Source organism: Eriocheir sinensis, chromosome 28 (genome assembly GCF_024679095.1).
Source record: "Eriocheir sinensis breed Jianghai 21 chromosome 28, ASM2467909v1, whole genome shotgun sequence".
In the NCBI taxonomy this organism is placed as follows: domain Eukaryota; kingdom Metazoa; phylum Arthropoda; class Malacostraca; order Decapoda; family Varunidae; genus Eriocheir; species Eriocheir sinensis.
Genome location: NC_066536.1, coordinates 11,976,020 through 11,995,040, shown reverse-complemented (window position 1 = coordinate 11,995,040; position 19,021 = coordinate 11,976,020). Strand labels below are relative to the sequence as shown.

At 43.1% G+C, this 19,021-nt stretch overlaps 1 protein-coding gene and 1 long non-coding RNA gene across 3 annotated transcripts in view; one reads left to right on the top strand and one right to left on the bottom strand.

Annotated features, from left to right (window-relative positions):
• Positions 1-19,021, bottom strand: part of LOC127004522 (glycogen [starch] synthase-like) — a 31,022-nt gene that overhangs the window by 4,681 nt on the left and 7,320 nt on the right. Inside the window, exons 2-11 of the mRNA XM_050872337.1 lie at positions 7,494-7,678; positions 6,013-6,204; positions 5,664-5,861; positions 4,856-5,118; positions 4,324-4,444; positions 3,135-3,301; positions 2,525-2,717; positions 2,076-2,250; positions 1,017-1,228; positions 135-338 (exon numbers count right to left, since the gene is read on the bottom strand). Of these exons, the coding sequence (XP_050728294.1) occupies positions 135-338; positions 1,017-1,228; positions 2,076-2,250; positions 2,525-2,717; positions 3,135-3,301; positions 4,324-4,444; positions 4,856-5,118; positions 5,664-5,861; positions 6,013-6,204; positions 7,494-7,678 (1,910 nt within the window). The remainder of the gene's footprint in view (positions 1-134; positions 339-1,016; positions 1,229-2,075; positions 2,251-2,524; positions 2,718-3,134; positions 3,302-4,323; positions 4,445-4,855; positions 5,119-5,663; positions 5,862-6,012; positions 6,205-7,493; positions 7,679-19,021) is intronic.
• On the top strand, positions 15,996-18,224 carry LOC127004524 (uncharacterized). Of its 2 annotated transcripts, XR_007757872.1 has the most exons (4): positions 15,996-17,043; positions 17,110-17,175; positions 17,371-17,502; positions 17,635-18,224. It is a non-coding gene; the product is annotated as an uncharacterized LOC127004524 (long non-coding RNA). The 2 variants fall into 2 exon arrangements; XR_007757873.1 differs by lacking the exon at positions 17,110-17,175.

Genomic DNA, 19,021 nt, shown 5'->3' with positions numbered 1-19,021 from the left:
CTAGTCATGAAATGTAGTTTCATTGAACTGACTCTCAAAATGCGAGTTACCATTGTATATGAATAAAAACCTTTAATTGCCAAATATGTTTAACTGTTAGGGTTTTTCTGAAATATATTATTTTAGGCACTTACTTCTGCCTCACTGTCAACGCTGTCCTCATCTTCATCAGAGCCCACTTCTGAGGGTGCCGGGGTGGTGGCTCGGGAGGAGGTGGGAGAAGGAGGTTCAGAGAGAGGTCGAGGGTAGTTGAGGCGTCCTGCGCCCGAGGCTTCCTCCCGGTTGGCCAACTCAGGATACATCACACCCAAGGAATGTTGACGGGCCTGACGGTAATACTGGAAGGCAAAGGAAATGTATTTTCATTGTTCACTTCTATTTTTAGGCCAATTCTTTTTTAAGTATCAGCTCTATGAACAATTTATTTACTTTCCCTTCCCTGTCCATAATCTGTCAAGTTTCCTCCACTCCTCCACTACCCTATTATAGTCCAATCACTTATGATGCATCCCTAGCTCCTATCTGAGCAAGGAAGGATTTTGCTTATTGACTGTTAATGGGCTGGGAGTCTGATATCTGCGCCACCTATCACACTCGCCTAGGTTCAAGAATTATTTATATTTCTTTTCTTAGGTCATCTGTTACACATGATAGGCAAATTTTATTGAAATCACTGGATTATGCAATGACTGTATGACAATAACACGATTTTCAAAACTTGATAGGATAAAAAACTGTCCGCCAGCAGCCAATCCACAGCATCCTTATTCGGCCAGGGACCCAGCCACTTATGTGAATGGATTATAGTAAAGCAGTTTCTATCTACCTCTTTCTTGAACCTGAGGTTATCTATCTAAACTTTATTAATTATTGAAGGTCTCAACAGCTTGTTTTCAGTATAACTGCTTTATCAGCATTACCAATGTTGATCCCTTTTATCTATCTAAATTATTTAAAGCAAATTGCTAAGATGTAAATTATTATCACTATGACATCCAACAGCAGCAGCAACTAACACTGCCAAGTATCCTCCAGTCCAGCAGCTCCGAGAGTCTCTCTGTCCTGTTCCTCTGAATGATTCTCTGGCGACGGTTCAGTTGTACAAATTCATACAAATTCTGGGCAAGCTGTCTGACAGACTCCTCGAGGCCAATGTAACGTCGGTCAATGATGTAGATGCCGTAGCTCATGGGGTCTGCGATGTGTTCTGCCATGAAACACCCAAAGCCTGCAACAAATACAAAATCATCAATATAAGTGTCAGTGAACATCCCACAGAGCAGCAAAGTTAAAAGTAATGAGACATGAATGATTGACAGAGGAAGTACAGGCAGCCATCACTATACGATCAATCGATGTACAAGCGATCAATTAATTCTTTTTCATTTTTTAGTATAGAGGAACACATTCCCATTAAAACCATACTATAATGCTCTCAGTATATGATTGACAACTTAATGATCAACTTTTGAGGAACATAACCATCATATAGTGAGGAATGACTATGTTACACTCTCACTAAGCAAATATGAACACTTGAAGACAGATTAAAAGAAATTTCTTGAGGTCTCCCAAGGCAATACTTAAGAAGTTATAAAATCAGAGTACAAGTATAAAGTTGTTGCATATCAATGTCATCATGATTACTGGTCACTCATTTCCAATAGAAAAAGTGGGTAGTCAAAAGAAGTTGTGACCATTTTTACATATGTTCCGGGTAAATAAAACTCGAGGAGCAGTTCCTAAGTTCAAACTACTGTGAGGCAAAAGCTGCATCTGTCTCACTTGTTTTTTTTTATGGCATAGACTCCACCCAAACAAGTTTACCCAATTGCTCTTCACATTCTTTGTAGTGCAGCGACTTGCCTGATAGGCAAGCCTCCCATAACTCACTCTGTGAGGGGGGTACCACTTTGGCCGACTGGTTAAGAAGTGGCTCTCCCGTCTCGCTGGTCAATCCCCGGCGCCAGCAAACCTTTCCTTGTCTGGATTAATTTCTCATGTGTTTTGTTACACGCAGTGGTCGTGTGGGAGTAGAAAGAAGAGAAAAATTCTGGCGTTTCATCTTGACTCACCAGACAAGTTGGTTGTTACGGAGGGAATGCCCATCACTGTGCACTCAGCAGGTGTGTAGCCCCACGGCTCATAGTAAGAGGGAAACACACCCAGGTGGCAGCCTCTCACAAACTCCTCATAGTCCATCCCAAACAGGGGATTGGTCACAGACAAGAACTCCGGATGGAATATTACCTTTATGAAGAAGACAAGAGACAGGTTACATCAGCTCCAATGAAGTTAGATTATTTTAATGTAGCAATACAGTCTGGATATTCAGTTTCATTTATTAATCAGTATTGAGGAGAGGAACAAAAATTATCATGTAAATACAAACATACAAAATAAGCTCATGAGTCTTTATTACAATATCTGATATTTCAATATCACAAATAAAAACTGGTAATCCAAACGTTAGTGAACAATATGATCATAGTGATTACGGCAAAGTCAGTCTTTTTCTCCTCACCTTAACTCTGTCATGGGGATCATTGAAGAGTCTACATCTGCGGAGGGCACTGAGCACTGGGTCCACAGCATCGTCACACACATTGTGGGTGGTGATGGGTGGCAAAGTCTTCCTCTGGGAAGCATAGATACACCGCTTCAATCTTACAGTTTCCTCCTTGAGCAACAGTTCTTCAGACTCGGGAAGACGACCACTGTAAAAATTATGTTTTCAGAGGACTTCTTTCAATGAAATATTTATCATATCTCGGAATAGTGTGAAACTTCCATGATAATATGAGTAATGAATAAAAAATAGTCTCAATACAGAATCCATTGAAGCCCCGCTAGTGATGTGATATTTTGGTATTGCGATTTTCTCGTTGCAGTATGTTTTAGGTGTGCCTTGATCATTCCAAATTTCAGCGTCCACCCCATGAACTTTAGTTTACCGAAGTCTATGATCTTATACCTCAACAAATGATTTACTGAAAACAATTTAAGTATAAGAAGTTCAATTCTAGTTACTACTTATTTCTACCTTTCCAGTGAGTGATAAGTTAGCAGGCCATGATTTGTCCCTGGCATATAATTTTACAGGAATATTTTTCCAAGAATAGTGTGTTACTTACCTCAGACAGATATCATACATGCGCTTGCCAATCTTGGCCTGGATGTCATGTATGGCGTCCCGTAAAGACTTGGTGACAGCCTGTCCCCTCAGAGACTCTATATTGAAATTGTTGGTCTTTGCTGGGAAGATCATAAATGCAATCACAGTTTTATCTGTTCCACTAGCCTGTGAAACAAGATAAAGAACAAACAATAATTTTATATCACCATGATTAAAAATATGAAAATGACACAAGGAATTCAAATCCACTCAAGACATTCACACACAAATCTAAATGTGTACGCACACACGCACGCACACACTTGAGAGAGATTAGAGAACTTGATCATGGTGCTGACACGAGTAAACAATAATGAGTAAATAGAGAAGACCTCTGTTATGGGTTACAGAAAAACAAGGGCACAGTAATGCAAATGAAGAGTGGATATCCAAATTATGTGCCCAAGAAGAAACATTGAGACAGAACAAAAAATATGAATATACAAAAAACATCCAAGTGTGAGCATGGAAGTAAAGAGGGATTTGAGAAATACAATAATACTACCAACCCTCACATATGCAAGTGAAACGTGGGCCCGGAATAAAAGTCAGAGGTCTAGAGTGCAGGCAGTGGAAATGAGTTATTTGAGGAGTGCTTGTGGTGTGAGTAGAATGGATGGAATGAGTAATGAAAGTGTGTACGAGCATTTTGGAATGTGTCACAGGGGTGAAGGGAAGAAGTGTGGAGTGGTGGAAGAAGTGAAGCGACAGACCTTAAAGTGGTTTGGCCACATGGAGCGAATGGAGGAGAGTAAGATAACCAGAAGGGTGTATGTGAGTGAGATAGAGGGAGGGAATGCTAGAGGACGACCTCCAGTGAAGTGGAGGGATAGGGTGCAAGAGTACGTTGGGGAGAGGGGGGAAAGATCTTTGAGAAGCTTTGAGCAGGCAAGGAGGGAGTGTCTGGATAGAGAAAGTTAGAAGCTCTTCTGCCGTGGCCATCCCCTGGTGGGAGCTCCTAGGAGCAGGTGTCGATGAAATGATGATGATGATGATGATGATGATGACAAAAAACATCCATGAAATCAGAAATAAAGTGAATGAAAATAGAAATCAGGGCATGGCAAAATGCACCGTATCTTAACTCCTGAGTACTACAAACAGACAAATACAATTAGGTAAATGTACAGACATTTGCATGTCCTCACCTTCATGTAGTGATTGAGTCTGGCCAAAGCCTCAATATAGAGGTCGGCACCCTTGTTGCCAAACTCATATCGACCGGCGATGAAGAAGTAGAGAGTGTTGTCCAGATTAAAATCCATGTGTCTGAAAAGAAAATGTTAACAAGGCAAATGAGAAGTAGGTATGACAGGAATGAGCACTATTTCTATAAAAAACATGCTAAATTAACTATTAGAATACTGCATATATATTCATTTTCAAAACTAATTTCTAAGGCCACAATTAGAAAGGTGGCTTTTACATGGATATATTAAATTTCAGGGGACAAGTTTTACACAAATGACTTTTACACAAATATATAAAGCGATATTTTAACAGATGAACAATATTTGAGGGCACCATTTGAGTTCTTGGAAAAAAACACAAGTAAGCCATGTGATTAAGAGAGTTTAATTTGTAAATAAAAAGTGGCTATCAAACAATGTCAAGATTTCCAAAACACTGAATCATGATCATTACCGCAGGCTACAAAACTCAAACAAACAAACAACTAACCCGTAGAAATGTCCTCGAATGAAGTCATTGATCTTCTCTTTGGACAGGGCATGGAGGTTCTGGAATTCGTGGATGGCTGAGAACTTTTTAACATTGAGGCCGTTTGGTGTGATGATGTCGGGCTTGCGCTTCAAAAGGTGTTCCGCCTCAATGCCTGTGATCTCTGAGACTGTTGTGAAGGTGTGGGCCAGGTGAGCTGAACACCTCTCCATGCAGTACCTGTGGTAGATGCCTCTCCTCCCTGCTTCCTCGTCTATGTTAAACTGAAAGAAAACAGCACATGCAAATTACCATGTTGTGAGAGGAAAGTTTTAAGGTATGTTCATCAGTTGGTACACACCCTTTCAGTTGGTATTAATATTAAAACAAAGCAATAATACTCTACAAAACTGAGTCGTGTAATAAGAATGAAATAGTCAAAATAAAGACTGCTCATAAAACTTTACTTTGACAGCATTTAATTTTCTGATCTTGCTTCAATTTTCAGAGTACATAATTTTTTCTCATATGTGATTACTGATTGGAACGGTGTGTGCAAGCTGCCAAAACATCCCCGAAATGACAGCTTCGTGAGCAGAAGTGTGTCGCACATCAGAAATGACTGTCATGAACAAATCTGTTTCACTCGAGTACAAAAAATGAAAATAAAATATGTATAAAAATAAGAAAGACAAGAAAAATAAGTTAAAATATTTACAAAAAACACAAATCACAAAATAAATGGCTCAAATCTTTTCTTAAATCAAATATTCTAATCTTAGTTCAAACCCCTCATTCTCATGTAATCACAAACCACATCATTTCTAACCTTATCCAAATTATTGTAGAAATCAACAGCGCCTGCACAGAGAAACCTGCCGAGGAGCGTTGCGTGTGTGGTGAAGACAGTGGCCACATCGATGTTCCTCATCCGGAGAGTGATGAGCCCCACGCCCGCCAGCCACTCATGGAAGTGGACACACACCCGAGGCTGAGTGTCACCGAAATTCACCACTTCGTTTCGGAACTGTAAAAAAAGAGCATGACTGAGTAAAGGCAAATCCAGATGGCAAAATAATACAACTCCCCTTTGTGTATAGATATAGATAGATAGAGACAAATGGATGGATGGATGGAGATACAGATAGATAGATATACTAAACACTCCCCTCACCCACCTCTTCAATGAATTTGGCCACCATGAAGCCGAAGAGCACGGAGTCATTACACTCGATGTCTTGGCTGGGGATGCCGATCTTGGTGTTCTCGTACAGCTCACGCTTGTACTCGTCGAGGTGGACGGAGGCGGAACCGATGTCGAAGAGGATGATCTGTGGGTTGCCGTCCACGAGCCACCTTCCGGGATACACCTGAGGAAGATTGATTGATTGATTGATTGGTTGGTTGGTTGGTTGACTGATTGATTAATTGATTGATTGATTGATTGATTGATTGATTGATTGATTGGTTGATTGATTGATTGGTTGATTGATTGACTGATTCACCATGACGCCGCAACCTGAGGAAGATTAGTTACGATTTATACATACAATAGAATAAAAAAACACATTCTGATTCATGAAAGGCAATACTATACAACATGTTCCTCCCAATTCTAACATCGGTATTCTCAAGCCGCTTCAGCCTTTCACTAACTATTTCCAAAGGTCAAAAAGGAGATCAGTCGGATTCTAACTAATAATGAGTGTGTTTTTAGGTTTACGGCAAGTACAGAAGAAGGGCAAAACTCCTGCGAAAGTCTTGTCAAATAATGTGAGTTTGACTGTTGAAATTATAAGAAAACTCAATTCATCCCGTTAGTTGAGTTAAATCTTCCTATGCTTCCTTTCAGACCTCAACAGACATCCACACCATTATATGATAAGCAATAGAACGCTTCCATCAATGCGTACACACTCATCCATTCACTATCACGCGCCAACACCTCACTATCACATCACATTAACCACTTTCACTCGCCGACCACCCATTCACTATCAAACGCTAACACACCTCACTATCACATCACATCAACCACTTTCACTCGCTGCCCAGCCATTCACTATCACACGCTAACAAACCTCACTATCACATCACATCAACCACTTTCACTCGCTGCCCAGCCATTCACTATCTGCCTTCACACCTCACTATCACATCACATAAACCTCTTTCACTCGCTGCCCAGCCATTCACTATCACACGCTAACACACCTCACTATCACATCACATCAACCACTTTCACTCGCTGCCCAGCCATTCACTATCACACGCTAACACACCTCACTATCACATCACATCAACCACTTTCACTCGCTGCCCAGCCATTCACTATCACACGCTAACACACCTCACTATCACATCACATCAAGCACTTTCACTCGCCGACCACCCATTCACTATCACACGCTAACACACCTCACTATCACATCACATTAACCACTTTCACTCGCCGACCACCCATTCACTATCACACGCTAACACACCTCACTATCACATCACATTAACCACTTTCACTCGCCGACCACCCATTCACTATCACACGCTAACAAACCTCACTATCACATCACATCAACCACTTTCACTCACCCTCCATCCCTTCACTATCACACGCCAACGCCTTACCATTTTCTTTTTATACCATATCACCCACACTCACCCGCCAACCCTGCGCCCGGAGGTTGTTCACGGCCGAGGTCAGAGGCGAGTGAGATGGAAATTCGCCCACCTCGACCTCCGTCCTCACACTGGTCTCCTTGTAGGGCCCCAGCAGGATGTACTGGTCCCCCAGCTCCTCCACCGAGGCGGTGCATTTGCTCCTGATCACCTGGTAGATGCCGCCAACTGAAAGGAAATTATGTAGACTGTAAACCGATGACTGCAGCCGTAAGACAGTTTACGCTGGTAATCTACGGTTATATATACTACATTGTGATATATACTTGCTTGTTGGATAAATAGTTTATGCTGGAAATCTAGGGCTATATGTATATACTTGCTTCTTGAATATATAGTTACGGTGGATATCTACGGTTATAATATACTTGCATGCTGAATAAATAGTTTACGTCGGAAATCTGCACTTGTATATAGTACTTGCATGTGTTGTTCTCGGTAATTTTAAGTATCCTTCACCCCATTTCGTTAATAGACTTCCCCTACACTGAAGGAATTATTAATAGGTACGGCTCCTGCTGACACCCCATCACTCAGTCATAAAACACTCAATCTCTGACCAAGGTTGACAGGGAGCGCATCTAATTCAATCTAAAATAATGTACAAGAGACTCGACCTGTCCGTCCTTTCACAATTGAGCCAAAGGGAACTGAATGGTGTTATGGAAGACGGTGGATTTCAGACAGGCCATCTGCTCCTCGGGGGAAACCTGGGGAAGGTAAACTGTGGATGTCACCCAGGCTCAAAGGCATAAGCCCCTAAGTTTACCATCACATCAGTTCAGAGGCTGACACTTGAAACTATATGCGTGTATGGGGTCTTGACGGTGTCATGTGGTTAGTGCAGAACTGCGAGACACCTTCAAGAGTAGGTTACATAAACGCATAGATATGAAGGATATTATCTGGTGGCCTCTTGCGGACGCCTTATGTAATATGTTCTTCAATAATCGAACTTTTGAAGAAAACAAGCCACTAAGAGAGGATAGATGGAAACGTGGATACACTAAGAGAGGGTAGATGGAAACGTGGATACACTAAGAGAGGGTAGATGGAAACGTGGATACACTAAGAGAGGGTAGATGGAAACGTGGATACACTAAGAGAGGGTAGATGGAAACGTGGATACACTAAGAGAGGGAAGATGGAAACGTGGATACACTAAGAGAGGGTAGATGGAAACGTGGATACACTAAGAGAGGGTAGATGGAAACGTGGAGACCAAGTACTGTGTCTAAATTAGAAGTTTTTACATAATCTAACTCTACAAGAAAACAAGTTATGACAAAAATTAATATCAACACGTGGACAGCTAGTAACATGGCGTGTGTATATTCAGTCCTGACCCTCGGTGACTGCAGAAGGTCGCGCGGTACCCGGGCTGGCGGCGACGACCTTGGGGCGAGAAGCTAAAAATGGTGCTATTAGTGCATCGACTTGGTAACCGCGGGGAGGGAAGGCCACCTCGCTTGTCTCCCAGCCACCACCCCGCAGCCTCCCAATCCCTCAATTAAGTCTGATCACGTGACTGGAGATTGCCTGGAATCGGCCGCACTCTCCTCCACCATCTGTGCATGGCTGTGCTGATTGACTGATTGTTTTTGGAGACGTTACAGTAAAGGAGAAAAAAGGTGTTTGCCATTCCAATCCTCAATCGAATATTCACATTTTTTTTACACTGATCAACAATTGTAATGTAGTCATTGCTTGAAACTACTATATAGCTTCACTGTTTTGAATGGGTGAGCTACATACACGTATATCGCCAGTGGTGTGATTCAATACCCCGACAGTGATAGAGATAAAAGAAAATATATAAAATTTCATGAATAAAAGCAACGTTTAGCTGAATAATAAAAAAAAGTATGAGCGCCAGAAATTGCTTTATACAACTTTCTAATCACACACACACACACACACAAAAAAAAAAATAAATAAATAAAATAAATAAAAGGGCCAATGCGACGGAGATGAACACAGAAGCCACGTGCAGCTATAGCGAATGCCCCGAACTTTACCTTCTCTCCCACCCACCCCTCATCTCTCTCTCTCTCTCTCTCTCTCTCTCTCTCTCTCTCTCTCTCTCTCTCTCTCTGACTTGCTGGTTCTGAAGTGGGTGGTATCGTACGGGTATAGGGGAGCGGGGGCGGGGGCAGCGGCGGGTGGGGGCGGGGACAGGGCATGGGGGCCGCGTAGGTACTATAGTTGGTTACCTCCTCGCCATCTCACGCGTCCTTCAGTCCAATCTCGCTCCTTAGCATCAGATGGGTTATTGTGACCTTGTGTGGGGAGTGAGGACAGACCTTGGTGCACAACCCACGCCCTTCCCTTCCCTCCCCAGCGACGATCATCACTACCCTTTCACGTGGTGGTGCTCGCTAAAGTAATGCGAGAAATAAAGTTAATCAGGGATGGATAAGGAACTGAAAATACTATATAGTAGCAGCGTTAGTGGGAGTCTTCTGTTTCGTCATTTTTTTTCCTTGAGCTGCCTCCTTTCCTAAAAATAAAAAATAAAATAAAAAAAATAACCGATGAAATACTACATTCGATTTTGATCCTTTATCGGCTACTTTCCATCGGCTACGGTATTTGCAGGAGCAGCGTTAGTGTGGGTCTTCTGTTTCCTCATTTTTTTTCTTTTCCTTGAGCTGCCTCCTTTCCTTAAAAAAATAATGCCACATCTGATGAAATACAGCATTCGATTTTGATCCTTTATCGGCTACTTTCCATCGACTACGGTATTTGCAGGACCGGCGTTAGTATGGGTCCTCTGATTCCTCTTTTTCCTTTCCTTGAGCTGCCTCCTTTCCTTAAAAAAAAAAAAAAGTATATACAACCGATGAAATACTACATTCGATTTTCATCCTTTAACGGCCACTTTCCATCGACTACGGTAGGCCTATTTGCAGGAGCAGCGTTAGTGGGTTTTTCAAATTCCTCTTTTTCTTTCCTTGAGATGCCTCCTTTCCTTAAAAAAAAAGTACAACCGATGAAATACTACATTTGATTTTGGTCCTCTTTCGGCTACTTTCCATCGACTACGGTAGGCCTATTTGCAGGAGCAGCGTTAGTGTGAGTTTCTATTTCCTCTTTTTCTTTCCCTTAAGCTGCCTCCTGTCCAGTAAAAAGAAAAGAAAAAATATCAAATGTGCGTGACCTTGTGGATGAACCCTATGCCCTTGCCAACCTCGCCCTGTCATCACTCGCCCTTGCCGTGGTGTACTTCAATAGCGACAAGATTAATTAAGTCAGCGAGGGACAAATGTAGAAGCTTAATGTGTGTCTCTAACGGTCTAGCAACAAACGTCTGCGTGACCTTATAGTCTACCCCCCAAGCCCTTGCCTGCCCCACACCCATCACTCAGCCTTCACGTGGCCATTTTAAAACCATCGGCAAGAGTAAATCAGGGATGGTCGAGTGTATGGATTAAGTCAATGCATAGATGTGTCTCTAGCATCAAACATCTACGTGGTTTTATAAGTATACTCTATGCCATCGTTTCCCTCACACCTGTAGTCACTCACCCATCATGTAGCCATTAAATTATCGCTAAAAATAAATCAGGGATGGATGTGTAAATGAATAGGTGTGTCTCTAACATCAAACATCTGTGTGCTATTTTAAGTATACTCTGAGTCTATGCCATCGCTTGCCTCACATCCGTCGTCACTCACCGTTCACGTGGCCATTAAACTTTCACTAAAAATAAATCAGGGATGGATGTGTAAATGCATAGATGTGTGATGTGTCTCTAAAACGTCTGTGTCTGCCGTATGCCCTTGCCCGCACCTCGCCGTCATCACTCTCCCTTCACGTGCTAGAACCCATTGAAACAGCGCCAGGACTAACCAGGACCCCTTCCGCTTCCCTCCCCCGCCGTCACTCCCTCTGCACGTGGTGATGCTTATCAATGCAGCGCCAAGAATAGATCTGGGAGACGAGAAGATGTGTCCCTGATATCTAACGTCTGCGTGGTCTTGCAAAATCGTCCGCTAAGACAGTAAATCCCAACCCAGACCGTGAAGCAATATGAAAACGGGCTAAAGCATAAGCTATTACAGTAAAAGCGTCCTCTAGCTGTCACTGGTTTTCGCTCATATACTGTTTCATCAACTAGAGGATATGTTCACAGGGAAATATGACCGTCCCTCCCCCCAGCCCCCACATACACACCAGTCCTCAACCACTCTGGATCTGGATCTGGATACATGATGCGCCCACTAAGTCTACGCAAAGAATGAATTAAAGAGCGTTAGACCGTTAGAAAGAAGCATAGATGTGTCAAGACATGTGTACTAGACAGTGCGGATATCCTTGGACAAAATTTCAGCGCCTGTGTTTTCCTTATTAAGGCCAACAAGACCTATGACCGCTGCGGACGAGTGGCGGTAGCTTGCTCGGGCTGAGGGCAAGATGGGTCGGCAGCAATGCATCACCAGCTGGACGGTAAAGGTGAAGGTGTGCGGGTAATCAGGCTTTATGACAACAGTCTTCTAATACGTGAATAACAAAGTCTCTTAACAGGTCGGGATGGGGATTATTTATTATTTTTTTTTTTTACAGAAAGGAAGGCAGCTCAAGGGCAAAACACAAAAACAGCAACAAAAGGCCCGTAATAGTTAAGGAGAGTCAAGGAGAGTGTGTCATGTCGGTGTTGGTAGCAATATTAATTAGCTTTACTCAATCTTCAAATAGTCAAGTGAATCCATCATTAATAGGAATGCTTTTTCAGGGTAATAACATTTGGAAAGACCGATAAAACAAATTGGGAGGCCCTGCCCTTAAGGAGATTAGGTAATCCACGTAAAAAAAAAAGGCATCTCAACACAAAAGCCTAAGTTAATTTAAGTAACCAACGGGCTAGGGCTTTAATAAGGGGGATTTTCATAAGGTTTTGTTGGTAAGAGAACCGGGTAGAACCGTAGTAATGGGTGTAAAGTGGATAAATTCAGATTCAACAGGGACATAGGCAAAAATTGGTTTACTAACAGAGTGGAAGATGAGTGGAACAGGCTGAGTGATAATTGGTGGGGGTAGATTCACGGGAGCCTTGTTCAGAGCCTACCGTCCTCTTGCAGACTCCTACGTTCTTATGTTCTAGGAGAGACCGCGTGACTCAATGGCGTAACGGAACTACAGAGGAGAAAAGAAAGGGTTTGGCAGCATGTATTATAAACGTCCCAATACAATTCCCCGTTTGTCTTGCACCTGTGAATGAGAAACATAACTCAGGGTCTCTTTACTCTCCATCTGTATCACGCGAGGGTACGAGGATGGAAGGGAAAAAAGAAAGGGTTTGGCAGCATCTATTACAAACGTCCCCATACAATTCCCCGTTTTTCTTGCACCTGAGAATGAGAAAGACAACTCAGGGTCTCTTTACTCTCCATCTGCATAACGCGAGGGTACGAGGATGGAAGGAAAAAAAAAATAAGGGTTGGTTGCATTCCATTACAAACGTCCCAATACAATTCCCCGTTTGTCTTGCACCTGAGGATTAGAAAGATGCCTCACGGTCCCTTTGCTCCACATCTGCATCGTGCGAGGGTACGAGAAGGACGTTAAAGGTGATGTCAAACTACGCTTCAAGGTCACGTCACTATCGCGCGTGTCAGCTCAGCCGGCCCAACACCCGCCGCCCGCCTCGGCAGCGCATGTGTGTCCCGCCGCTCACCCCGACAACCTTGGCTGTGACTTCTTGCATCCTAACTTAGCTTGCATCATCGCCAGGACAGCACAGGGTCGCATATGTGTGTGTGTGTGTGTGTGTGTGTGTGTGTGTGTGTGTGAGAGAGAGAGAGAGAGAGAGAGAGAGAGAGAGAGAGAGAGAGAGAGAGCATGTGTCAGTAAGTATTTGTCAGTCACTTAACTCCCACACTTGTTTCAAAATAATAAATCTACATTCATCACAAAGATGTTGATTTCGGGATAAGCAGATTGAAATATTTAAATAGGTCCATGTGTAAAAAGATGATAAGGATAAAGCTACTTCAACTGACAAAAGGAGCCGCAGCAATTAAAGAGTACGGTAGATAAGTTCAGATTCAACGGAAATAGGAAGAAAGAGAGCAGGACAGATAAAATCTGGGTTAGAAAGGGGGCCGAGGATGAATGGAACAAGCTTATCAGTCATGATAGTGAAAATACGATTTAAAGACCGTGTGTGTGTGTGTGTGTGTGTGTGTGTGTGTGTGCGTGCAGCAGCGTGGTCAGGCGGTGAGCACCCGTGCATGGCGTGTCGTCAGTGTGTTCACTCTCGGCACGGCGCCAGGACAGGGTGGGGGGAGCGGCCACGGGGAGGCATCAAGATATCATTGATGAACATTGAATACTGACCCGCATTTTTTGCTACTACTTTTTCATCCATCGATATTATAATCACATGTAACTTGGTTCACAGTATTTATGTAATCTTAATTAGAACACACACACACACACACACACACACACACACACATATATATATATATATATATATATATATATATATATATATATATATATATATATATATATATATATATATATATATATATATATATATATGAACATCCTCTCCCACTTCAATACGGGGTTTCTAACAGTTATCTGCCAAGTCTGACCATACGCATCATCTGTCAGTCGTTTTTCTGTCAAATCCTTCCTGATGCAGTCCATCCAGCTTCCCCTCAGCCCTCTTCTTCTTTCTTCTCCTTCAGGTCACCCAGAAGTTATTATCTGTTGCATCACCGCTTCCGAGGTAACTGTGTGAGACCGTGTGTACAAATTGCCCGAATGTAACATACTGCAATGGAATATTTCTTGTCTGCATTTTTCGACAGGAGCGTCTGACTTACGCAGTCAAGCTGTAGCTTAGATGTGGTCACCACTGGCTGGGGGAAAGGTAACATGAGGGGAGGGAATATTACCACCAGACTTCCGGAAGACGTAGCGGTTAAAGATGTTCTCACGCGGAAAATTGGTCTAAGTGGAAACTGTGATGAGGGGGTTTATCTGCTTCATAGAATTGAAGACTCTGTGTGTGTGTGTGTGTGTGTGTGTGTGTTCTCATCTACCTACATCTTACAAGAGTGAGTCAGGCTCGTACGTTCGGGGTCTAAGGGCCTTGGGTTTTCATCCTTGGGTTACTCGCCTTTGGCGGTGCCAGACCATAGCCCCGAGAGAGGCGGGATTGCAAGTGTTCCTAGCTTGAATTGTAGTGTGGATACGATGACTTACACATTTGACAGCATAAATATATTGTGAGTGTGACGCAGTGGTATCAGCCATCGTGCTACACTACTATACAGTAATAAGCGTTTGTCAACACGCTTACAATGTGTGACTGCCACCTCCCCGAAACGCTGAGACCCTGGGTGATGCGCGAGTCATAGCTCACAAATTAACCACGTAATCCTCTTTTGAGTTAATAAGCCTCATTTAACCGTTAACTAACCTAACCTAAACCACGGCTGCACTGCTACATGTTAGGAATGTGTCGCGGCGCGTCCTACAACAGGGAGGCGCCGCGCAGGAGTCGCCGACCAGGAACCGGTTTCGTGGCTCCATGAACGAACACTCCTTACAGGGTCAACGCAGCCCTGCCACGGTACGCCCCCACCAGTAGTCACCCTCTCCTCCCCTTGCTCCGCCCTGCCTCACCCCCTCCCACCCCCGAAAACGCGCACCATATTCTTAAACATTTCGGCACCCAAGCACACACATTTAACAAGACTTTCATAGGAGTTTGGGACAATTCCAGGGATAGTTTCATGATCCTGGTGGTAGTTTGACCCTTTTTCTGTAACATGAACCTAAAATACCACCCATTAGAACCCGACTGATCTTTTTTTTTGGCCTTTGGAAATAGCTGATGTGAGGGGTGGAAGCGCTTCGTCACCGGTTGAGGCAGCACACGAGCACGGACGAGTCGGCGGCCACGCAGGTGCTATCAGCTCATATGGTGGGTCAATGCATTCTAATCTGCATCTCGGATGACAAAAAGAGAGGAGGACACGCCACGACCTGCATCTCGGCGCACGATAAGTCGCTAGATAGTCATTGTCAGGCTTTCCCACAGTAAGTGTTATCAGTTCACGTGAAGAATCAGAGGATTGACAAGTTCCGACCAGCATCTCGGGACACAAAAATATAATACTAGTATCGCACGGTGAACTAAAACTAAGAACTAAAGAGCTTAAAGAACCATAGAACTAAAGAACTTAAAGAACTAAAGAGCTTAAAGAACCATAGAACTAAAGAACTTAAAGAACTAAAGAGCTTAAAGAACCATAGAACTAAAGAACTAAAAGAACTAGAGTGCTTAAAGAACCATAGAACTAAAGAGCTTAAAGAACTAAAGAGCATAAATAGCCAAAGAACTAAAGAGCTTAAAGAACTAAAGAGCATAAATAGCCAAAGAACTAAAGAGCTTAAAGAACTAAAGAGCATAAATAGCCAAAGAACTAGAGCATAAAAAAAAAAGAAGACCGAGTGGGCGCCCGCAATAAGCTTGGCATCAATACGACCGCCCCTGGGAAGCTGGGGGATCGGCGGTAACAACTATACTACTAATATACTAATAATAATAATAATCAATGGGGATATATCTCTCTCTTGCATTATACAACAACCCAATGGCGCCACTCACGTCTTTCATAATTAGCACGAGGAGAGTCGGTGGGGAGTGACGAACGGGTTGTAAGATGACCTTGAAAACAGCTCCTCCAAATGCGGCCGGTACGAGTGGTCACCGCCAAGCCAACGACGCAGTGCTGTAGGCCTAACGGTGACTAGGGGATAACCTTGACGTTGACAAAGTAAGCAGGGTGAAGGGGAATGAATATAACTTGGTTCTCTTTCCGCTAGCCAACACTAACACTGAGGGGTAAAGATAAAATTGAGGGCATACGCTATTGCTGCGCGTGAATGCATTGACCCATTGAGCCTAATAAGGAGAGAAGAGTAAACTCAAGCTTGTTATTTTTTTTCCTCTATGTGGGGCGTGAGGAGAAAGTTGCATGTAGTAACTCACCCGGCACTCCAAACTGAGCAAATGAAGAGATGATATCACACAGGCAAACAAACCAGTCAAATAGGTCGTTTTTTCCTTGCGATGACAGGGAAGATTATATATCCACAGCTTCAAGCAGAATGACACGAAGCGACATTACTACAAAGAAAAATTACAGTAAGTGAATAAAATAAACTATATCACGTCTACTTCTCTTTTCCCATAACATGTGAACGTAAGGAGTCTGCAAGAGGCCGGTAGATTTAATACAGGACTTCTTCTGCAAATCTAACCCCACCTATCATCACCTATCCTCCCTGTCCATGGATTTTCTTGAAGGTATCTATCGTATTGGCCCTCACCACATGACTGCCAAGCCTGCCTGTTCCATAGATTTCCTTGAAGGTATCTATCGTATTGGCCCTCACCACATGACTGCCAAGCCTGCCTGTTCCATAGATTTCCTTGAAGGTATCTATCGTATTGGCCCTCACCACATGACTGCCAAGCCTGCCTGTTCCATAGATTTCCTTGAAGGTATCTATCGTATTGGCCCTCACCACATGACTCCCAAGCCTGCCTGTTCCATAGATTTCCTTGAAGGTATCTATCGTATTGGCCCTCACCACATGACTGCCAAGCCTGCCTGTTCCATAGATTTCCTTGAAGGTATCTATCGTAGCCCTCACCACATGACTGCCAAGCCTGCCTGTTCCATAGATTTCCTTGAAGGTATCTATCGTATTGGCCCTCACCACATGACTGCCAAGCCTGCCTGTTCCATAGATTTCCTTGAAGGTATCTATCGTATTGGCCCTCACCACATGACTGCCAAGCCTGCCTGTTCCATAGATTTCCTTAAAGGTATCTATCGTATTGGCCCTCACCACATGACTGCCAAGCCTGCCTGTTCCATAGATTTCCTTGAAGGTATCTATCGTATTGGCCCTCACCACATGACTGCCAAGCCTGCCTGTTCCATAGATTTCCTTGAAGGTATCTATCGTATTGGCCCTCACCACATGACTCCCAAGCCTGCCTGTTCCATAGATTTCCTTGAAGGTATCTATCGTATTGGCCCTCACCACATGACTCCCAAGCCTGCCTGTTCCATAGATTTCCTTGAAGGTATCTATCGTATTGACCCTCACCACATGACTGCCAAGCCTCATCTACTCGTCCACCACTCACTATGAATAAAACAGTTCGTGCTTGTATCAGTTTTACATCTAAATTCATCCAGTTTAAACCCGTCATTATGCGTTAAGTAGCAGCAAGGCTAATAAGTATGCACCTCACCTGTACGAACACGAAATAAGGTGAGATTACCGCACATAAATCACTCAAATGTATTACTCTTCATAATAATAACGATGGCGAGGAGTGGCGAGGCTGTATGCACTTAACTCAGTTCACTTGTCACTCCAAAGATAATAACTCGAAATAAGATGAGATTAGTAGTACAAAAAAATAAACGATAAATTAAGAAGTGCATCAATCAAATATATATATACCTAACTAAACAGCACTTGGTCATCTTTTTCCTACAGCGTTGGCGAGTGGTGAGACATATAAGGCAAAGTTGGGTGCGTACACTGTAGCTGGACGTGGCTCGGAGTGGTGGTCAGGGTTTATGTAAGAGGGTGAAGGAAAAAACTAGTCTGGATTAATAAACAAAAACAAAAGGCTAATCCCATCAGACCTGTTACTCCTTACGACAACAACAGTGGCTGCGAGCAGTGCGAGTATTAGTTAGTTATCGGGTCTATATAACAACAAACTCCACTTGCCTGGCTAGATTACGTCGACAAAATAAAAGTTAAACCAATCACACCTGTTACTCCTTCCGACAACAATAATGGATGCGATTATCAGTTAGTTATCGGCTGTATATAACAACAAACTCCACTCGCCTGGCTAGATTAATTCGACAAAATAAAAGCTAAACTAATCAGACCTCTTACTCTTTACTATAACAGCGGCGGCAGCGAGTAGTGATGACAGGGGTTGTATATAGCAGACTCCACTTGCCACTTCAAACAGAATGACACGAATCGGGACATGAAAAAAAGCTACATTTCTTTACCAAAAAACAAAAAGCTAAACCCATCAACTTGTTACTCTTTACTACAACAGGTGGCAGCGAGTAGTGAGTGGACACGAAACGGAAAGAGATAAGAAAATAAGGCTAGATTACTTCAAGAAAAACAAAACTAAACCCGTCAGACTTATTACTCTACTGAAACACAGGTGGCATCGAGCAGTGAGTGGCTGGGCTTGTATACATAACACACTCCACTTGCCACTCGCCTCTCGAAACAGAATGATGCGTAACAGAGAGGATGAGATACTGCAGCCAGCCTTGACGCAGCTGATAACACTTCCTCAACTATTACGATAACGCTCATCTCACGCACTCACAGGAAAAGTACGGTAAACTATTAAAACACACACACACACACACACACACACACACACACACACACACACACACACAAGCTGTACGTTGTTTGTT